Here is a 20,272-nt window from a genome sequence, read left to right as displayed (position 1 = left end):
CACCCCAGAGGCCACCACCCTACTCCCCTTCCCCACTCAGTCCAGTCTGGATCTCAGATGCCACCACTCCCCCCTTACACATTTGTTTTGAGAGGAAAGGATCCCTGAGCCGGGGTGGCAGCAAGCCTTGGACTGTTGGAGCCACAGGGCAGAAAGAGTCAGACAGAGGGACCTGGTTTAAGATTAAGCAAGAAAAAAAAAAGATTAAGCAAGAAAATACAGGCAGTATGATGGATTACCGTTAGATAGCAGGAAGGACTTCTCAGAAGTGGGGCATAATTCTGGCTGCACATGACCTTGATGAAGAGAGATGGGGAAGGAAGGAGTCCTTACTGCCCTTCCATTATTACAAAAGCATCCCTTTCCATTGACTTCCAGGGAATTTAAAGTAAATTAAATAAAACATAAGATTTAAAAACAAGTCCATATCTCCTTCCTCATGTTTACCGGAGTAAGGATGTTCTAGTAGGTGTCTGGGCCATACTGCCCCCTGCAGGGCCTGACTCCCTGATCCTGAGGGGTCCAGGACTTGGGGCTGATCGACTCTCAGGAGTCGGGATGGTGGCGGTGGTGAAGCAAAGAGGTTTTATGAGGCTCACTGCCCCAGAGTGGGTGGGCCATTTCAGCAGGCAGAGTCGGTCTTCCCACTTTCATTGCCTGCCTTGCCCAAATCATATTCCTATTTATCTATGGTCTCTGCCTTCCTTTCTTCACAATCTGGGTGAAGGAATGCAGGAGCCCTTAAAAACTACAACAGGGCAAGGGAAAGAGGTAAGCATAGCCTGTAAAAAATAGGAGGTAGGAAGGATGTTAGGTAGATAGCAGAAAGAACTTTCCAGCAGAAACTAAGGACTGAGACACTGCCCCTTCCTGGATCATCAGGGGATGGGCTGCAGGGGGCCCTGCGTGGGGGCAGGGAAATGAGAAGTTGACTCAGGACCCCGATGGTTCTTTGGGTCCAGCTCAGAGTGAAGCTGGGAAGGGAGGCTGTGGGAGCTTGTGATTGGGAGGTCTGGAGGGTCTCTGCTCTTACTGTCACCCACTGCAGAGTGGGTCTGTGGGCTGTCTAGAGGCCTGAGCCACAGGCTGGCTGAGTGGGGGTCTGAAGGGCTGGGGCACCTGCCTCTCTCATACAGCCTGCATGGGATCCTGGGCTGAGATGCTGCCTGGGAGGGGTGTCCCAGATTAAGGGGCATGAAGCCCCTGAAAGTTCCCCTGTTACCCTCGTCGTCCTCCCCCTCCCCCTTGGGTATAGCCATCTCTGCCCTTGTCTCAGCTTCCGTGAGTCTCTGGATGGAAGGCTCCCTAAGCCTTTTTTCTGTCTCTCCCTCTCTTCCAACCTGGGTCTCTTCATCTTTGTCTTTGATTTTCTCTGCCTCTTTCTACTCTGTCTCTGTCGTGTCCCTGCCTCTCTCATGCTTTCTGGGTCTCTCCGTCTCTGTTTCTGACTACCTCTGTCTGGCTGTGTTTCTCTCTGCTTTCCTTTCCCTTCCTTCCTCCCTCCCTCCCTCCTCCGTGCTAGTTCTGTGTTCTGTGCCGTTGTCCTCTTTCCTCGGCCGGCCCGGATCACCGTCTATCTGGGCTGGTCCCCTGGAGGCCGGCCCAAACCCTCTCTAAGCCCATCTCTCTTCCGCTGGCTGTGTTCTGCCCCCTAGCTCCGCTGCCAGCGCCAACCCCTGCCTCAGCCCTCTGTACCAGTCTGCTACCCTAACAAGAGGCAGAGGGTGCGCCCCGCCAGGAGCGCAGGAGGAGGAGCGAAGAGACGCTCCACCCCTCCGCGTTCGGCCCCGCCCCTCCGGCCCCGCCCCTCCCTGGTCCCTGCCCGCGCCCCCAGCAGTGCCCTGGCAGCAGAGCCGCAGCTGCCGCCCGATGAATGGAGTCGCCTTCTGCCTGGTCGGGATCCCGCCCCGCCCGGAGCCCCGGCCCCCCAAGGTGAGGATGCTGAGCCAGGGGAGGGGGCGGATCCAGGTGCTAACGGGAAGCTGGCAGCTGGGGCCGGGGTCGCTGCGCCTCCGCTCGGCGGGCACAGCCTGGGGCGCACGGCGCGGGCACCACGGGCATGGCTGCAGGGAACATCGGCTGGTGGCCGGGGAAGGGGCCGGAGCGCGAGCTGCCCTGGGCAGGGGGCGGGAAGGAAGAAGGCAGGCAGGGGGCCGGGGCTAGCACGGGGCTGCCAGGGCCGGGGGCACCGACCCGGGCGGCGGTGCCAGGCCCCCGGCGGCCGGGCAGCGGGGGCGGGAGGCCCGCGCCTTTTGTCCGGGTTTTCCAGGCGGGGCGCCTGCCGCCGTTTCCTCTGCCCGAGTTTTCGTTTTCCGTTGGCGAGGCCCCGGCACAGCTGGAGGGAGAGGGAGTGGGGGAGGGGTTCCCGGAGCGGGATGTCCTTGGCCACTGTGGCCGGACACCCCCTCCCTGCGCCACACTCCCCCCGCTGCCGGGCCGGACCGCCCGACGAGCTGTCCGGCGCGGGTCCACCGCCCCCCACCCCGGGGAAGAGAAACAGGCCGGGGACCCCTGGTCTTGCAGGCGCAGCTGCCCTCGCCTCTGCCCTCTCGGAGCTGGCTGTGGGTGGGTCTGGGCACGGGGTGCCAGGGGCATTACTCAGCGCTGGGCTGCTTTGCTTGGGTTCTTTCATCTGCCGGCTGCTGAGGCTGGGGAGGGCCAGTAGGGGCCTCCGGGCCCCACTGGGGCCAGCACCCTGCCTCTGAGCCTGACTGCCCTGTCCCACTGGAGCGCCCCAACATGCACTCCACCCCTTTCCAAGTCGAAGGGTTGAACACTGTTAGGCCAGTCATTTTCTGAGCTTGAAAAAGAAGTTTCCTGGGGGTCCAGGTTGGGATCAAGACCTGGGCTGAGAAGCTCTCTTCCTCTTTTGACGGGGCTGGAGGATTTAGGGCCATTCCTCCCCAACCATCCCCTCAGTGTTGGAGCTGGGGTCTGGTGCTTTGCAAACTCTGAGACTGGTGTGTATCTCAGGAGCTGGATGTAGGCACAGTTCTCCCTTGGTCTGCATCTCTATCCCCTGACTCCCCCTCCACCTTTCAGCCAAAGTGTTTCCAAATTAGAAACTTGAATTTCAGGGTGGACTGGGGATGGAAGTGAATGTCATTATCGTCGAGTTCCTTGGATTCCCACCCCCCCACCCCCCAACACACACACACCAACACCTACTTCATCTCCACCCCCCGTACTATCTCCACCCCCAGCCCCACCCTGTGGCCCAGCTGTGGGAGGGCAGGGAAGGTGTTTGATCCCCTGGGGTTCTCCCCCCCTTGCCAGGGCAACAGCCCCATTCCCCAGAGCGGCTGCTCTCACTGAGATGTGCTCACTGGCCTGCGACTTGAATCTCAATTACATAACCAGTCATTTCGCTTCCAAAGACAGCCCAAAGGCCCTCAGCCCCAGCCTCTTCTTCCACTTGCTCACAAGGTGGTTGGGTCCACCATAGGTTTCTGGGAGCTCCAAGTTCCTGCATCTGAAGCCCCTCCCTCCCCTTGGGAATGATGAGGGCAGTAAATCCTTCAGTGCTGGATTTGAGGGCCTCAAAAGCCCTGGGAGCAGGCAGGGTGGTAAGTATTAGGGTCTGAGACTACACAGCGACGGCGTCAGGTCTAGAAACTGGGTCTTCTGATGGGTCACAGCACAAGATGAAGCTCTAGGGAGGGGAACATTATTAGGAAGGTGCCTTTGGGACACCATGGGGAATGGGGCAGGCTTTTGAGGATCTCAGCTCAAACAGAGAGGGACTGGGCGCTGGGAATAGGCCTTGTGTTTGGGCAGCCTGGATGGGGACCTCTGTGCCCCCGCATCAGGCCAACCCTGAGCTCAGGGGCAAGGGGAGCAGGAGGCCAGTCTGGCCCCCAGGGGTGCAGCATTTTTGGCATGGAGTGGGGGATGAGGGAGGGTGCTGAACAGGGCCGTGCAGTAGTGGGCAGAGGCATTTCTTGCTTCATCCTTTATCGCAGGGATACTTAAGAAGGACTTCATGATGTATCCGATTAAAAGAGAGTCTACAAAGGAGAATGGAATAAGTTACCGAATGAGGGACTGCAATTAGCCATTTGGGAGAACTTCTAGGGAGAGGCTTACAAGCTGCAGCATCCCAGGCGAGCCTGGAGCATCACGCAGGGAAGTTTCCTCCAGTATAGTGGGTTAGATAGGTAGATTCCTGTAATGTTGGATTCCAGTGTAGAAATCTGGAGAGATTCGTGGGAGATGCAAATATACTCAAATGAGCATATATATTAGTGCCTGAAAAAAATGTGTTTTAAGGATGGAGAATTGCTCTAATAGTAGAGCTGATAGCTAAGACATAGATAGCAATTACTCTAGGCCAGGATTTATATGTTACCTCATTCAATTCTCACAAAACCACCATGACGTGGGTGCCGTTATTATCCTCATTTTTCAGTTGAGGACACTGAGGCACAGAGAGCCAATAGCTTGGCCAAAATCACATCGCTAACTAGTGGCAGAGCCAGGGTGGGAACCCAGCAGTCTGGCTCAAGTTCATGGTCTCACTCCACTACCCTGCTTTTCATGACCTGCCTTGTCTGCTGTCACTCTCACCCTGAATCTGGGTCTGTCTTGGATACAGGCCAAGATCAAGGTCAACCTCTTGCTGGATTGGAGCTTGGTTGCTTTCAGCTGGGACACGGATGGCGACAAGAGGTCTCAGGGTGGCAAAGCCTCAGGTGTCCATCCATGGTTGGTGGGTGGGGAATCAGCTCATTTACTCCACCAACCCCCCATCCCGCCCTATGCTAGCCCACCGCACTTGGGCTGTGGCTTGGTTCATTGGTGTTTTCCTTCCAAAGGGGCATCAGCCCTGCTCTATTGGCTGCAGGGGTTCAAAGGTGAGATATTGGCTTGGTCAGGGATTTGGACAAAGCCTGGTTTTAATTATCCTGCTCTCTCTCCCTCCCCAGAGAGAGCCATGAATAGGGCCTGTGGGAGCTGGCTCTGCCTTTCCCTAGTACCCTCCATCCCCTTCAAACAACCCGCCTTTAGATCCAGGCCTCCCTCTTTCATGTGAAATTGCACCAGCTCATCAGCAGGGCAGTGCCTGTCAGTACCAGGCAGGCATCTCCTCTTCACTGCCTCAGTGGGACGACAGGCTGGGATGGCCTTGGGACTGGACTCTGGGGCGAGTTTAAAGCTCTATGGGGGTGGAGTCTATTCATCATCTGTCAGAGTGGGTCAGGACCAGAGGGGTCATCTTGTCCAACAGTGGGGAACCTGAGGCCAGAGAGTGGCCAAGGTCAGATAGGCCGGGAGTGGTGGACGTGAACCCAGGGCTTCTGCCTCCCGGGCTCCCAGGCCATGCCTTTCCCCACACAGTTCTGTCCCAGGTGCCCCCCTCCAGTGCAGCGTTCTGAGATTAGGCCCCAGGAAAGGAAAAGGAGGGCAGGGAGGAGCAGGGACAAGTGGACAATGTGTCCCATTCATCTCTGTGTCCCCAGTGGCCGGCACAGTGCCTGGCACAGAGCGGCCCTCCATAAATGTTTGTGAAGTGCAGGCTGGGAGCAGCCCCTCCCCTGGCCTCGTGGGTGCCCCGTGCCCAGCTCTGCTCCAGCATTGTGATGCTTGGCCTACACATCAGTCTCCCCTGCCGGACTGGGAAAATAATCATAGCAACTGCTTCTACAGTGCTGACCACTGGGTACATTATTCCTATCCATTTGACAGATGAAGAAACTGGCACAAAGAATCACGTGGCTTCCCGAGGTCACACAGCTAGTCAGTGGCCGAGCCAGGGAGTTGACCGTGCTTATTCCAAGCAGCCCCAGAGGTGTCATGTTTATCTTGGTATCCACGGAGCCTGGTATGCAGCCAGTACTCTGAGAATGTTTGTTGACTGACTGACTCACTGACTCACTGACAGTATATGGAAGAATCACAGAATCCTGTAATCCTTTGGAAGTAGCTGGGTTGGAGTCTTGGGAAAGTAGCCTAGAGGAGCATCATTTTGTTATCTGTGCCAGGAGTGCCTGAGCCAAACCTAGAGAGGAAAGGAAAGCTCACCCAGGGGAATTCCCTGGCGGTCCAGTGGTTAGGACTCTGTGCCCTCACAGCAGGGGCCACGGGTTCCATCCCTGATCGGGGAATTAAGATCCCGCAAGCCGCGTGGGCCCCTCAGCTTTCTGACTTCTCTCTTGCTCCCACTCCCTCCCTTTCTCCTGCAGAGTCCCAAGGGGATGGCGCTGAGCAATGGGCAGGTGGGAAAAGACGACAGGTTGGATTAAAGATGTCTGTTCCTTTTTCATCTCTCTGGCCCTGAGATGTTCAGCCCAGTGCATCACCTTTGTGGAAGATCCTGTGCCTTTCAAGTTGGAGGGTGGACGGAGTGTCAGGTTTGGGACAGGGCCTGTCGTAGTTATCAATTCTCCATCTCTCACCTCCAGTCCTAAACCTGAGTCCCAAGGTCACCTCCTCCAGCCTTCTCAAACCTGTGTACCCCTAGGCGGGTGACCTCTTCCCCTCTGCCTCCCCGTGCTCCCCACTGGCTGGGTCTGTCTCTATCCCCAGGCCACACTTCATCTGCTGACAAAGGCTGGTAGGAGCTAACTAGGAAAAAAGAAGTGTGGTGGGTGTGGTCTGCCTTCTCATATCAGCAAGCAACCTCGGGAGATGAGAGGCCCAGGCCTGGCACGGCTCCTGGTACATTGGGAGGCACATTGGGTGTCTAGGCCCTGCCTTCAGCCTGAGGGGGTTCAAATTTCAGCTTTACCCCTTATTCACTATGTGACCTTGGCCAAGTTACTTAGTTGTTTTTAGCCTCCATTTTCTTATCCCTGAAATAATCCCTCAAAATTGTTGAGAGGATTAAATGAGGTGATACAGGTAAACTGGCTGACATTTGGTAATCTCAGCTATTAGCAGCAACTGGATGGAAATGAAAACAACACAATTTGGGCTCAATAAAGAGAACCCTTTATGGTCGGAGTAATCTGAAGAGCTGTCCCTGGAGGTAATGAGGCCCCTGTCAGTGGAGGTGAGCAAGCACAGACTAGACTAGAGAGAATTCAGGCGTTGGGTGAGGGGTTGACGTAGAAAACCTTAAGGACCCTGCTTTGGGATCAGCACCCTGTGGTAGGAAATTAGAGGAGCAGCTGAGACTTGGTTCCCGCTGTTGGGAACTGGGGAGCGGAGTGAGAGGCTGGCTGCTGTGGTTTGGGCTATGAGGCTCCTCTGAGGAGAGGGAGTCCTGAGAGGCTGCCTGGAGGAGGCCTGGAAGGATGGGCATGGTTCTGATGGGTGGGAGAAGCGGGGAGGCCACTGCAGGCCAGGAAGGGCTTGGTGGCTGAGGGGCGGTGCGATGCCTGGACCACTGGCTCTGAAGTCAGCCCAAGGCTGCCTCCACATCCTGGCTGCCCAGAGGGGTTGGGTGTATGGTGGGGGTGGGGAACTGGTAGCTCCCTGACCCCCCACCCCCCAGACTCTCCTGGACGAGGGGCCAGGGCTACTCCCTGTGGCAAAGAGCTGGGGCCTGTAAGGAACAGAACTGTGGAAAGAAAGACTTCTTATGCCCAGTGCATTTGGGGGCGTCTGGGGGTCGGGGGAACAGTGGGTCCTTTGTCCCCAGCCACCGGGAAGCTGGCCGAGCAGCCAGCCCTGGGTCTGGCTGGGCCCTCGGCAGGCAGGTCCTCTTTGAAGTGACCCTTTCAAAGCTCAGCCTGAATCCCTGGGAGAAGAGAACTTGGGGCGGAGCATGGGGATGACGGAGACCCACAAGCCAAGGATGGAAACAGACCCAGGACTGGCCCCTTTGGTGGGAGGGCTGGGGGGAGGTGTGTGGGCCGGAGGAATGTGGTCAGGACAGGGGGACATGTGGGAGCCATGTGGGAGGACAACCACTCCAGGGTCTCGGCCCCCAAGTGAGGGTTAATTAGGGAAGGACAGAGTTCATTCTGGCCTGGTTTCCAACAGTCCCTGGCTTGACTTATCTCTGACTCTGGGCTCCTAAATCCACAGCTTTTTCCTTTTTAATTTCCTCAAAGAGTGTGAGAGCTCCTTGGAGAGAATTGGGTGTAGACGCAGGACTCAGAGGCCTCGGTAGGAGGGAGGGGTGGAGATCTGGGCTAGCCTGAGAGCCCGGAGAGGCAGGAAGGGGAGGCTGCAGTGCAGACCCCTGCCCTCCACCACAGAGTTTCCACCATTCTCCAAAAGAGAGCGAGGGAGTGGGGAGAGATGCCCCTGAGAAAGGGAACATCTTTGTAAGTTTTAGCTGGACAGATATTGGAGACCATCCCCTCCCCTGCCTCCCCACTTGGCTCAAAGGGAAACTGAGGCCTAGAGAAAGGCCAAGGCCAAGGGACTAGAAGCAGAGGGGAAGGGACAGGCAAAAGTGGGAGGAAGAGGGAGGTTGGACGCCAGGTGAGAAGTGGGTTCAGGCTGCTGAGTTCTAATCCGAGGGTAGTGGAGAAGTACCCATGGTCTCTCCAGCCCTGACCTGCTGTGATTCCATGAACCGGGGGAAAGGAAGGGGCGAATTTCTGTTGGCAGTTTTTTTGGACTGAGCAGTGGACCGTGAAGCCTTCGGCAGCCCAGGTGAGACCCCTACCCCACCCTGGGGCTGTTTTCTGGTTCATGCCCCGCATCCCCACCTTCCCCTGGCACCACGGCACTCTCTGTACTTGGGAAGATTCTTCCAAATCTCCCTTTCCTCTTCCGAGGGTATGGCCCCTGGTTCCTCCCCAAGAGAGGGAGGAGGGAGCTGAGCACCCAGGCCGTGACTGGGGGGCTGCAGGCAGTTCTGGTACTTTCCTGTATCTTGAACTGGCATCCGAGGAGCTGAGCCCTCATTTGGCATCGTGCCCCATCTCTGCCCTGCAGCACCTGGTGTGGGTGAGGGGATAAGGGGGCAGCTGAGGTTGGACCCAGAGCCCAGGAGGGGTTGGGATGTCTGCAAGAGGGGAGAGTGGGAGCCAGGAAATGGGGGTCACACAACAAGGCCAGGACTGCTGGTGGGATGAGAAACAGGGCCCTCTTCCTTTCGAACTGGGACCTTTTCCTCCTCCAGTGGCTCCCAGGTGCTGTCGTCCCCACAGTGCTAGGGAAAGCATTATCCGAGACTGGGTGTGGCCCGGGGCTCTGAGGACATTCCCAGGCCTGGCTTGTGTGAGAGTGTCCTCTCCCTAATTATAGCCTGGGGCAGGAGAAGGCCCTGACTCCAGAAACTGGAGGCTCAGTGCCTGGGAAAATCAGGCAGTGTCTAGATTTTCATGCCAACCATACTTTGTTCATTTGGTGACCATTTCCTCTGTGCCTTCTGGGTTCCAGGCTCTCTCTGTGGGTCTTGGGACCTGGGTGGATATGACACAGCCCAGCTCTCAAGGGGTTCCTTGTCTGCTTTTCTCACCACCCAAAAGCTCCACTAAGATTTTTTCAGGGGTTCTGAGATGTGCATCTACAGTATCTGCCAGTCCAGAACACCCCTTGCCACCCCCCAAAATATTATCATAAAAATTGGCCTGATCTAACTGGGGAGACAGACCCAGTTAGACAGACCCTGTCTTCACATCATTTGAGTGTGAATGAGGTCACAAAAGTGGTAACAGGAGTTTACAGATGGAAACAGTGTCACTGGGGAGAATTACTATAGGGATTGGTTAAAAACCAGTTGGTGATATGATTAATCTCCTTTCTCTCATCTCGTTTCCAAACAATAGTTAACAATAGTTAAGCTGAGGATTCTTTATCGAAACTTCTTTTGATCAATTTTCAAGGACCCCCATGAAGTGGTTGTACATTTACTGATATAAGAACCAAGACCCTGAGAGGCTAAATTACTCCACCAAAGGTCACCCGGCATCCGAATTTAAATCTGGGTCTTTCTGAATCCTAACTAAGGCTGTCCTGTGTCATGGCTACATTCCCTGACAAGGAAGAGCCTGGGAGCACAGCTGCCACCCTGGGAAAGTGGACCCTTCCCCCTGCCCCCAGCTGAGCCTTGAAATCCAAGTAGGGGTTGGCCTAATGAGGGAAAGGTGGTGGATGCAGGCAGCACAGTTATGTCCTGCTTCTCCGGGACTCTGCTTGCACAGGGATTTCCCCTATGCCTCCCTGGAGTCTGGGTTTGCTCACAAGTGGTGTGGAGGGCCCCATGGCTCTGCCAGTAAACAGGGGCTGAGTCCCTGCCTCCTCTAGAGATGCTCCAGCTCTGAGGGGAAGAAGACTTTGCCAAGGAGGTGAGGCTTGCCAAGGCTTGAAAGATGCCTGCTGGGATCGGTGGGGTGGTGGAGAAGGGAGAGCAGGGCATTCCAGGCAGAAGGACCCAGCGTGAGCAAAGGCAAGGAGGTGTGAAACAGCCTGGCCTCTTGTGGGGTCGATGAAAGCAAGACTGAGAGTAAAGAGAGATGAGATTGTCAAGGCCAATGAGGGCCAGATCCTGTCCCTCTCGTCCGTCATCATGGCGGATCCTTCATGCCATACTAAGGAACTTGACTTGGTCCCGTAGATACTGTGGAGCCATGGAAAGGTGTCAGGAAGTGGAGGCAGCAGACCAGCTGAGAGCTGATGAGGGCTAAACGTGGAATTGGAGATGGAGAGGAGAGGATAAGAGTGGGATGCATCCCCCTCTTCCCCTCCCCAGAAGCTTCCGTGCCACCTCTTCCCCTTGTCTGATTTAGCCTTCCCTGCCTTCTCCATTTCACAAACTTCTATTTATCCTTCAATGCTCAGTTCAAATATCCTTCTCTGTAAATCTGCCACCCCTCCCCCCACCAGCCACCAATTCCTCGAATATATGGGGATTTCCTCCTCTGGGGACTAGACTTTAAGCCCCATCAGGGTAGGGACTTTTGTCTTGTTCACTGCTGTATCTCCAGCTTCTAGACCAGGCCAAGTTGAATGAATATTGTTGACTGATGAACTGAAAATTTCCATAGCACTTCGCACTGCCTTGTGAAAACCCCATGATAATAATAGGAGTATTGGTTGCAACTAACATTTATTGAACATTTCAGTGCCAGGCACTGCTGTGCTCAGCACTTTCTACAGACTCGCTCTTTAATCTGCACAACAACCGCCTCATGGAGAATAGATTATCTCTATTTTATAAACGCAGAAACAGAAGCTCAGAGAGGTTAGTAACTAGTCCAAAAGGATACACAGCTAGGAAGTGGGATTCAAGTTGGGATTCAAACCCAGATTCCTCTGAATCCTGTTTAGGAATGTTTAAACCCTACGCTCTGCAGCCTTTTAATTTTGTCTCATGTCTGTTTCTTCATAGAATCTCATTTTTTTTTATTAATGAAAAAAAATCCTTTGTGGACTACTGAACTAAGATTTGTTGAACAACTTCTATGTGCTAGGCACTCCACACTAAGCCCCCTCAAGGACCCCATTTACAACTGAGGAGACTTGAGAGGAAAGAGACTTGACTGGGGTCACACAGCTGGGAACCTGATCTTACAACTCTTTGACGGCTCGCCCTCCGGGACACCTATCGATAGTGCCAGAATGAAAGAAAGAGGAGCCGGGCTCTGAGACTGACTGACTTGTTTGGGGGCACACAAGGGGCTGGACTGGGCCAGGGAAGTGCTCCCCACTTCCGTCACTGATGAAGAAAGGGGGTCCAGAGGCAGGGATGGAACTGTTGTAATTTCCCAAGTGCCCTGCTGTCTGTCAGACATGTGAGCTCCAAGGAGGAGAGGCTGACCTGGCGCTGGGGTGGGCGGGGATGGTATCACAGCAGCAGAGCCTTACCAGGACCTTGACAGAACAGGGTGAGAGGACTCCAGAGGCTGCACATATCAGTGCGACTTCAGCCAAGGGGTGACCCGAAGGACCGCTCGGGAACCGCGGCTACCCGGGTGGAAGCCCCTGTGAGCAGGGGCCCTGCGCGGGTCTAGTGCCCCTTAGGACCACCTTCCCGGAAGGACAGAGACCCACCAATCAGATAAGCCAGCTGCTTTCTATTTGCATGTCATCTGCATGACCACACCTCTTCGCTCCTGCCACTCAGCCTCCGCCTCCAAGAGTGCCTCCTGGGCTTCCGCCCCATTTCAGGACCCTGTGCAGGGCTGGCGTGGGAGGGCTGGGCTGGGGGGCTGCGGGTCGTGAAGGGCAGATCTGGGCGGCCAGCCTGGCTGCCCTATTCATAGCTCAGGGGCTGGCGTAGTTCGCATATTTGGCGTTACTCACGTCTGGCTGGCCCGCGGCTGCCAACCCCTCCTTGCTCCTCCCTGCCTCTTCTTTCCTCCTCTCTTCGCTCTTCCCTCTGTCTCCTCTCCCACCTTCGATCTCTACCAATTTCCCTGAAATCTAGGGTTGGCCGAACCCACAGGAGGAAACTGAGGCCTAGGGAGGGGGCGTGTCTTTCGGCCGGGCCTCCAGGGAGAAACCGGTAGTAATGAGGCGTATAATGAGGTGGCTGAGAGCCTGGGCTCTGCCGGCAGACAGACCTGAGCTTGAATCTGAGCTGCCGCTAGCTGTGGCACCCCAGCAAGTTCCTTAGCTTGCAGTCCGGGAAGCTTTTCAGAAACAGTCAAGCTGTGACCTCGAGGATAAGGGATCAGTTAAGGGAAGGTCGGGGAGGGAGAGAGACAAATGTTATATTCCAGGGAGAGGGAACTGTGGATGTGGTGGACCAGCCCTGAGTGGACAAGGGCTTGGCCAGCTGAGGTGAAGGGACAGCGGACCCTACAAAAGAGATGAAGCAGCTTCCCTTTTCTCCCCACCCCTTACTCCCTTATTCCAGCACCCCCCACTTTCTGGATCTGGTTCCTACTGAGGAAGGAGCAGGGAATACAAAAAGATGGGCAAAGATGCGAAGCAGCCTCTGCCCCAGGGAGACCTTTCCTGGGGGCAGGGGGTTTGCCAACCGTCGGCTCTCTCTGAGGAGAAGCTCATGCATTCCTGTACGTTCAGAAGCAGTGTGCCGAGCACCCAGTCTGTGCCAGGTGCCGTGCCAGGAGCTGTGGATTTGACTGCCAGCAGAGCAGACACGGTTCCAGCCTTCCAGAACTCACAGCCCCAGGGGGGAGACGTTGGTCAAAATAACCTCATAAATATACAGGCACCATCTCGAGAGTGCCGTGAGAGGGTGTAAAGGGACCTGACCTGGTCTGGGGTCCAGATGAGGTGTCTCTGGGGAGTGACTTTTTTGCTGAGAACTGCAGGGTGGGTAGGAGTTAATTAGGGTGTGGATTGGTGAGGCAGGGAGGGAGCCAGGGAAGAGAGAGCAGCATTCCAGAAACAGCATGTGCAAAGGACCTGAGGCTGGAAGGCTGCCTGGTCCGCAAAGGAAATGGAAGGAGGCCAGGGTAACTGGAGCACAGAGAAAGGGGGTGTGGTGGGCATGGAACCTAGAGGCACGTCCCACAGGGCCTGGTGGTCACAGTATTAAAACAATTAGTCTGGACTGTAAGGGGCCAGAGGAGTGATGGAGACTTGGGGTGGAGTGGACATGGTGAAGTGGGTGGACTCAGGAGACATTTGGGAAGCAGAGTCCACTCTGATGGGTGGGATGTAGGGCTGGGGCCATAACCCCTCCCATTTATTTGTTCCCAGAATGCTTTCCCAGCAACTGTGTCAGGCTGCTATCCCTAGCTTCATTTTGTAGTTGAAGAAATAAGAAAACCTCTGTGAACTTGAGGTCACACAGCCAGAAAAGGACTAGGGCCAATACCATTGGCAAGTGTGACCCTTTCTCTAGATCAGCTTTTCTCGATGCTGGGCCAGTGGTCTCTCTCTCTCACCAGCCTTCTATCCCCCACCCCTAGGCGCCCTGTGGGTTAGCTCAGCATTCCCTACCTAGCACCAGACTGGGTGGGGGACCCAAGAGGCCAAGGTGGTGTGTGGGTGTGTGTCACACTTATCCCAAGAGGCTGCTCTGCTGTTAAATGAGGTAATGCATGCGAAGTGTGCCTGGCATATAGTGAGGGTTCAACAGATGTTAATTACTGCTGTGGCTGTTACAATGTCCCCAGATGCAGAGCCAGGCACATGGTAAGGGGGAGGATCTGGGACCGAAGGCGTTGCTGCCTGGCCTCTTCTGACCACAGAGCCCAGCACAGAAATCATCTCAGCTCCCTCACAGGCAGGAGCCGGGGGAGGTTGTTTGTCCCTGCAGAGCCACCATCCATCCCTTCCACCCTTCCAGCTGCCTCTGCGGGCGTCATGGGCTGGATTAGGGAGCGGTTCAACTCTTAGGCAGGGTGAAGGGATAACCTGGGCAGGTTGAGCAGGGCCTGGGGTGATGGGGGAGGGGGTGGTTTCAGGGGTGGAGCTGAGAACCTCTCCCTGCAGGGAGCCCCATGTGCCCTTGGGGAGACTTTTGGGATCTGCTGAGACCTGCCTTGGGAGGGGATGACGTCTCAGCTTGACTTGGACTGAGCGATCCCCTGGAAGAAACCAGTAGGTGCATCTGTTGTCTCTGCCCAGGTGGTCAGATAACCGGAAGAATTTCCAGAGAGAGGTGTGGGGGACAATAGGAAGAGCCATGGCCAGAGTTCTCCCCCAGCCTCCTCTGAAATGAGCTGTTCAGTGTGGAGTCAAAGAATGGATACGATGATTTTGGAGAAGAGTCATTGCAGGCATTTTCTGGCCTTCAGGAATGACTGTCCCTAACATGATCTAGTCTGAAAAAGGGCTCTGGCCTCTCTCCAGGACTCCTTGACCAACTAAAGTGAGACCCTTCCCACAGTTGCTCTGTCCTTCTGCAGAAGACCCTGCTCCTCTGTACGAGATGGGGAGGGTGACCCTGGGGCCTGGTTGGGGGCCTGGAGAGTGCAGTGGGGGAGGTGGGGTGGAAGGAATGAGGGCACCCTGCCCACTCTGGGCTGTGAGGGAGCTAAGTGTGCCAGACCTGGGCCACCAGGGGGCTCTCCTGCACACGGGACCTGCCTGCGTCCCTGACAAGACTGCATCCTTCAGCGTTCAGGCATGGTTTTCTTGGACCGTGTGCACGAGAGAGCACGCGAGAACGGGGTCTTGCCTCTATGTGCACACCCTGGTATGTGTGTATATGTTACGGGTGGATGTAGGCTTGGGAAAGACGTGTGTGCTGAGGGGGGGTGTCAGGCCTCAGGGGGCCAGGAACCCCATACTTAGCCTGGCTTTTGCTAGAAAAACTCTTCCAAGGTTCTGACACCTTGGAACGTGGCCTCTCAAGGGACTGTGCATCCATCAGTCCAGCCTCCGATAGATGGTAGGTCCTCGTCAATGCCAAGGACCTACTCTGTGGGAGGTTCAGACTCCCCTGGAAGCCTGAGAGCTCCCCTTGTGCTCGGTCTACGAGGGCCTTAAAGATGACAGCAGGGGTTCTGAGAAGGCACAATGGACGGGGTGGGAGGGAAAGGTCCTCTCGGCAGGAGGTACCCAGCTGTCCTGGGCAATCTCTGTGGGCAGGGCCTGCTCCTGGGCCCCATTGGAAGACCCATTCATTTGTTCCACCTTCTTTCAATGATATATATTTTTTTCATTTGAATTCTGACTTTGCCATTTTTTTTGGCGTGTGGCAAAACATACATAACTCAGAATTTATCATTTCTAAGTGTAGAGTTCAGTGGCATTAAGTACATTCACATCGTCGTGCAGCCATCACCATCACATGCCTCCAAAGCTTTTTTTTTTTTTTAATTTATTTATTTCTGGCTGCATTGGGTCCTTGTTGCTGCGTGCGGGCTCCCTCCAGCTGTGGCGAGCGGGAGCCACTCTTCGCCTTCGCCGCCGCCGCCGCCGTGCGTGGGCCTCTCTCTGTTGTGGCCTCTCTCGCTGCAGAGCACGGGCTCCAGGCGCGCAGGCTTCAGTAGTTGTGGCTCACGGGCTCCAGAGCGCAGGCCCAGCAGTCGTGGCGCATGGGCCCAGTTGCTCCGCGGCATGTGGGATCCTCCCGGACCAGGGCTTGAACCTGTGGCCCCTGCATTAGGCAGACAGATTCTTAACCACTGTGCCACCAGGGAAGCCCCTCCAGAGCTTTTTTCATCTTCCCAAACTGAAACTCTGTACCCACTAAACCATAACTTACATTCCCCTTTCCCGCAGCCTTTGGCAACCACCATTCTATTTACTGTCTCTATGAATCTAGGTATCACATATAAGTAGAATCATAAAATACTTGCCTTTTTGTGTCTGGCTTATTTCACTTAGCATAATGTCTTCAAGGTTCATCCATGTTGTAGCATGTGTCAGAGTTTTAAGACAAAATTCCATTGTATGTTTGTGCCACATTTTGTTTATCTAATTCATCTGTCATTGGACATTTGGGTTGTTTCCACCTTTTGGCTTTTATGAATAATGCTGCTATGAACATCATTGTACAAATATCTGAGTCCCTGCTTTCTCTTCTTTTGGGTACATGGCCAGATGTGGAATTGCTGGATCATATTGTAATTCGATGTTTAATTTTTTGAGTAACCACCATACTGTTTTCTACCATTTTGCATTTCTACCAGCAAGACATAAGAGTTGCAATTCCTCCACATTCTCGCCATCAGCAAATAATTTTTGAGAGCCTACTGTGGACAAAGCACTCTAGCGGTACAAATACATTTCTTTACTTTTTTAAAAAAGCTTATTTATTTATTTTTGGCTGCGTTGGGTCTTCGTTGCTACATTGGGGCTTTCTCTAGTTGCGATGACAGGGGCTACTCATTGTGGCGGCTTCTCTTGTTGCGGAGCACGGGATCTAGGCGTACGGGCTTCAGTAGTTGTGGCCCATGTGCTCAGCTGCTTCATGGCATGTCGGATCCTCCTGGGCCAGGGTTCAAACCCGTGTCCCCTACATTGGCAGGAGGATTTTTAACCACTGCACCACCAGGGAAGCCCACAAATACATTTCTGAAAATTTAGTAGCTATTGTCCTTAGGAAGCTCTCAGTCTAATGTGGGAGACTCAGGCCAGGCCCTTGAGCAGTCTCCAATCTGAGGGGAAAAGACACAGGCCATGACCTCTGGGAGACTCTGGACTAATATGGGGCAAAAACAACAAAAACAACAATCCTGCTGTCAGGGAGCCCAAGCTGATGGAGGAAGCATAACTTCTTCCTTTTGGGGTGTCCCCAGACAGGCCCAGAGACCAGAATGGATACGTGGAGGGCATGCCTTGAGACAGTCAAGGGGCTGATGAGTGTCGTAAATCAGGGGCTGGAGAGGGCTTGTGGTGGGCCCTAGCCCACGCTGGCCCACAGTTGCCTGGGTGATGGCCCCACTGTTTACTCTGTGGCTGGCTCCAGACTCACCGTTTTCTGCAAGTGCTCATTTCCCACCATGAGGAAAGCTACTCATCTTTAGTTTCTCCTCCCTCTGGTGTCCCTGAGGAGGGAACTGGTTCTCTTGCTAGGAGGGGGCCCTGCCAGCCTGGCACCTTTGCCATCCTCCTTGTCTGCTGGGAGCAGGTTCCATCCTGGGGTCTCATGTTGCCCGCCCCTTCCTCACTCCCAAATGGCCTACTGACAGGGCTCTGGGTCTGCCGAAGTTCTGCTATGGAAGGGGGGCTCCCTATGATTCCTCCCTGCTTATTAGGGGGAGGTGGGGCACATAGGGGCCTGTAGGGGGTAGGCAGTGAGAGGTGGTGGTGATGACCTCATGAGTAGGTTCGCCTGGGTTTGTACAGACCTCCTTGAGTGTCTACATGTGTCAGTGTCTTTGTGTACATGTGGCTGAGTTGTCTGCATGTCTGAATGTGAGTGTGGTTGGGTGTGTGAGAGTGTGAATATTCAAAAGACAATAAAAACATCTTGCATCGACCTTGAGGGCATCATGCTAATTGAAATAAGGCAGAGAAAGACAAATACCTTACGTATGATCTCACTTATATGTGAATCTAAAAAGAACCCCCCCAAACAAACCCCACCCCAAACCCCAAGCTCACAGATACAGAGAACAGACTGGTGGTTGCCAGAGTGGCGGGGGTGTGGGGTGAAATGGGTGAAGGGAGTCAAAAAATACAAACTTCCAGTTATAAAATAAATAAGTTCTGGGGCTGTGATGTACAGCATGGCAGCTATAGTTAATAATAGAGTATCGCATGTTTGAAAGTTGCTAAGAGGGTAGATCTTAAAAGATCTCATCACAAGCAAAAATTTCTGTAACTAAGTATGGTGACAGATGTTTAACTAGACTTATTGTGGAGATCATTTCAATATATACATAAACATCCAATCATGCGTTACACCTGAAACTAATATAACGTTCCATGTCAATTATACCTCAATAAAAATTTTTTTAAAAAAGAAAACAAACAAAAGCTTGCATTTATTGAACCCCTATTATATGCTCAAGACTTTCTTTAATTGACTTAATTCTCCTAAGAACCTATGAGGTGGAACTTAGTGTCATTCCCATTTTAGTGGTGAGGAACTGAGGCTCAAAGAGGTTAAATAACTCACCCAAGGTCTCACAGCCAGAAAGGGGGAGGGATAGGACTCAGTCCCAGAAGTCCTGGATTCCAGAGGACCCTGGAGCCCACGTGCTAACCCCTGAGCCGTACTGCCACCGGAAGAACTAGGGGATTCTGTGCTGCTTGGGATTGCGTTGGTCCCTCCTTGATTTCTGGCATCACGAGTGCTTCCTCCTCCCTTTTCTCTCACCCGCCCCTCCCCCAGCCTTCCTTGGCTTGGGCCCAGTTTCAGGGTGGGAGAGGAGTGTTGCAACACCCTCACTCAGGGCAAGACTGGCCCTGGATGGGGAAAGCACGGGGTCTGGAGAGACCCTCTGAACCACCCCGCTGCCCGCAGGCTAGACCGAGTGTGGGGTTCCCAGGTTCCCGGTGACGCGGGGTTATCTGCACATTGAGGGTGTTGGGGAGACCCGGGCCTGCCTGGCCGGCTCATCCGCTTGGCCTGTTGGGGCACGTCGGGACTGCACACAAGTGGTGCTGGGAAGCAGGCATCTGAGTGGGGCAGGAGGGTGGAGGAGGAAGGAGGGGGCGGCCGCCCTTGAATGAGGAGACTGGGGCAGGGGTCAGAGGCCCAGGCGTGGGCGGGGCGGGCATGCCTTGGGTATCGCATTGCCTACATGCCTGGGATGAACGGGCTGGCAGGGGATTTGCTCCGTCTGTGTGTGAGGTTGTGTGTGTGGGGTGTCCCAGTTTGACGGTGTGCGATGGGTGTATGGAACCAGTCGGAGCTTTAGAAATGCCGGATGATTCTCTTGGGTTGGGGGCATTGTTTGTCCTGTGGTTTGAAGCCTGCATTCTGGGAGGAGGCACATAGCAAGCAGAGGAAGGAAATGCAGGCGAATTGACCCTGGGACCCCTCTCTCTCACTTCCTGAGCCACACGCCCTTCAGCAGTATCAGTTTCCCTCCTTCTCCTATCACCTGACCCTTGGGCTGCAGGATGCTTCCCTCTTCCCCAGTTTCTGGTTGTCAGGCTGGTGCCTGCAGCCTCCTGCTCCTCCAGCTCAGCCCACTCTGCTTCAAAGGCTTACCTGGGAGGCCCCTAACCCCACTCTCAAACAAACTGTCCGCTCCCAGAGAGAAGAGGCCCTGAACCCCTGACACAGGGGCTCCTTTGGTATGTGTATGGGGGTCTCCCTTGGTGGGGCTGAAGGCAGCTGGCTTGGGCCTGGATCTGGAATTGGGAACCCCTGAAGACTTTAGGAGCTAGGACAACACTAGTAGAACGGTAAGCGCCCTGAGGGTAAGGTCTACACTCATCTTGTTTTTCTAAGGTGTCCCAGCCCCCAGCACAGCCCCTGGCCCACAGCAGGCACTCAAGTCGTGGTTCTTGAATACATAAATGAGAGGATAATGGAAAGAGATCTGAGTTAGGGGTTAGAACCCTGGGATGGTCCTACCTTAGTAAAAGCAAGCCTTGAACCAGTCACTTGTCCTCTTTGAGTCTCAGTTTCTGCATCTGAAAAATGGGTATAAAAACAATCTCAAATATTCAACTCTTAGGGTAAGGGTCAAATGAGATAAAGTGAAAGTGCTTTCAAACAGTAAAGGATGATGATCTCACGTGGAGAGAGGAAGACCGGATGCCCTCCCTTTGGGGGTGTAGTCCCCAAGCCCTCCGCAGGAGACCTTCAGGAAGATAAGGTTGAATGGATTTTGCAAGCTGGTCAAACTAGAGGATTGATGGGAGGGACTGCTCAGCGGGGTAATTCCTGATTTGGGGGGAGGAAGCTGGGGAGGGTGTAGGGGAGGAGGACTCACACCAGGCAGGAAGGCTTGGAATAGAATCTCAGCTACGCCTGGTATTTCCCAGCCCTTGGCCCCCTCCCCCACTGCACTCTGGGGCCCACCCCGCATTCCTTTCCCAAAGGAAATGGGGGAGGGGGCCGAGAGGCTCCCCAGGCCTGGAAGATCATCTATTCAAACTATGT

The 20,272-nt window shown here is 54.5% G+C and overlaps 1 protein-coding gene across 1 annotated transcript in view; it reads left to right on the top strand.

Annotated features, from left to right (window-relative positions):
- The first annotated feature begins 1,869 nt into the window (after positions 1 to 1,869).
- ARHGAP23 (Rho GTPase activating protein 23) overlaps positions 1,870 to 20,272 on the top strand; it is a 71,193-nt gene continuing 52,790 nt past the window's right edge. Inside the window, exon 1 of the mRNA XM_065897633.1 lies at positions 1,870 to 1,932. Within this exon, the coding sequence (XP_065753705.1) occupies positions 1,870 to 1,932 (63 nt within the window). The remainder of the gene's footprint in view (positions 1,933 to 20,272) is intronic.

The sequence above is a fragment of the Phocoena phocoena genome, chromosome 19 (genome assembly GCF_963924675.1).
Source record: "Phocoena phocoena chromosome 19, mPhoPho1.1, whole genome shotgun sequence".
In the NCBI taxonomy this organism is placed as follows: domain Eukaryota; kingdom Metazoa; phylum Chordata; class Mammalia; order Artiodactyla; family Phocoenidae; genus Phocoena; species Phocoena phocoena.
Note: the sequence above shows the minus strand (reverse complement) of the source record. Positions and strands in the feature narration are given on the sequence as shown.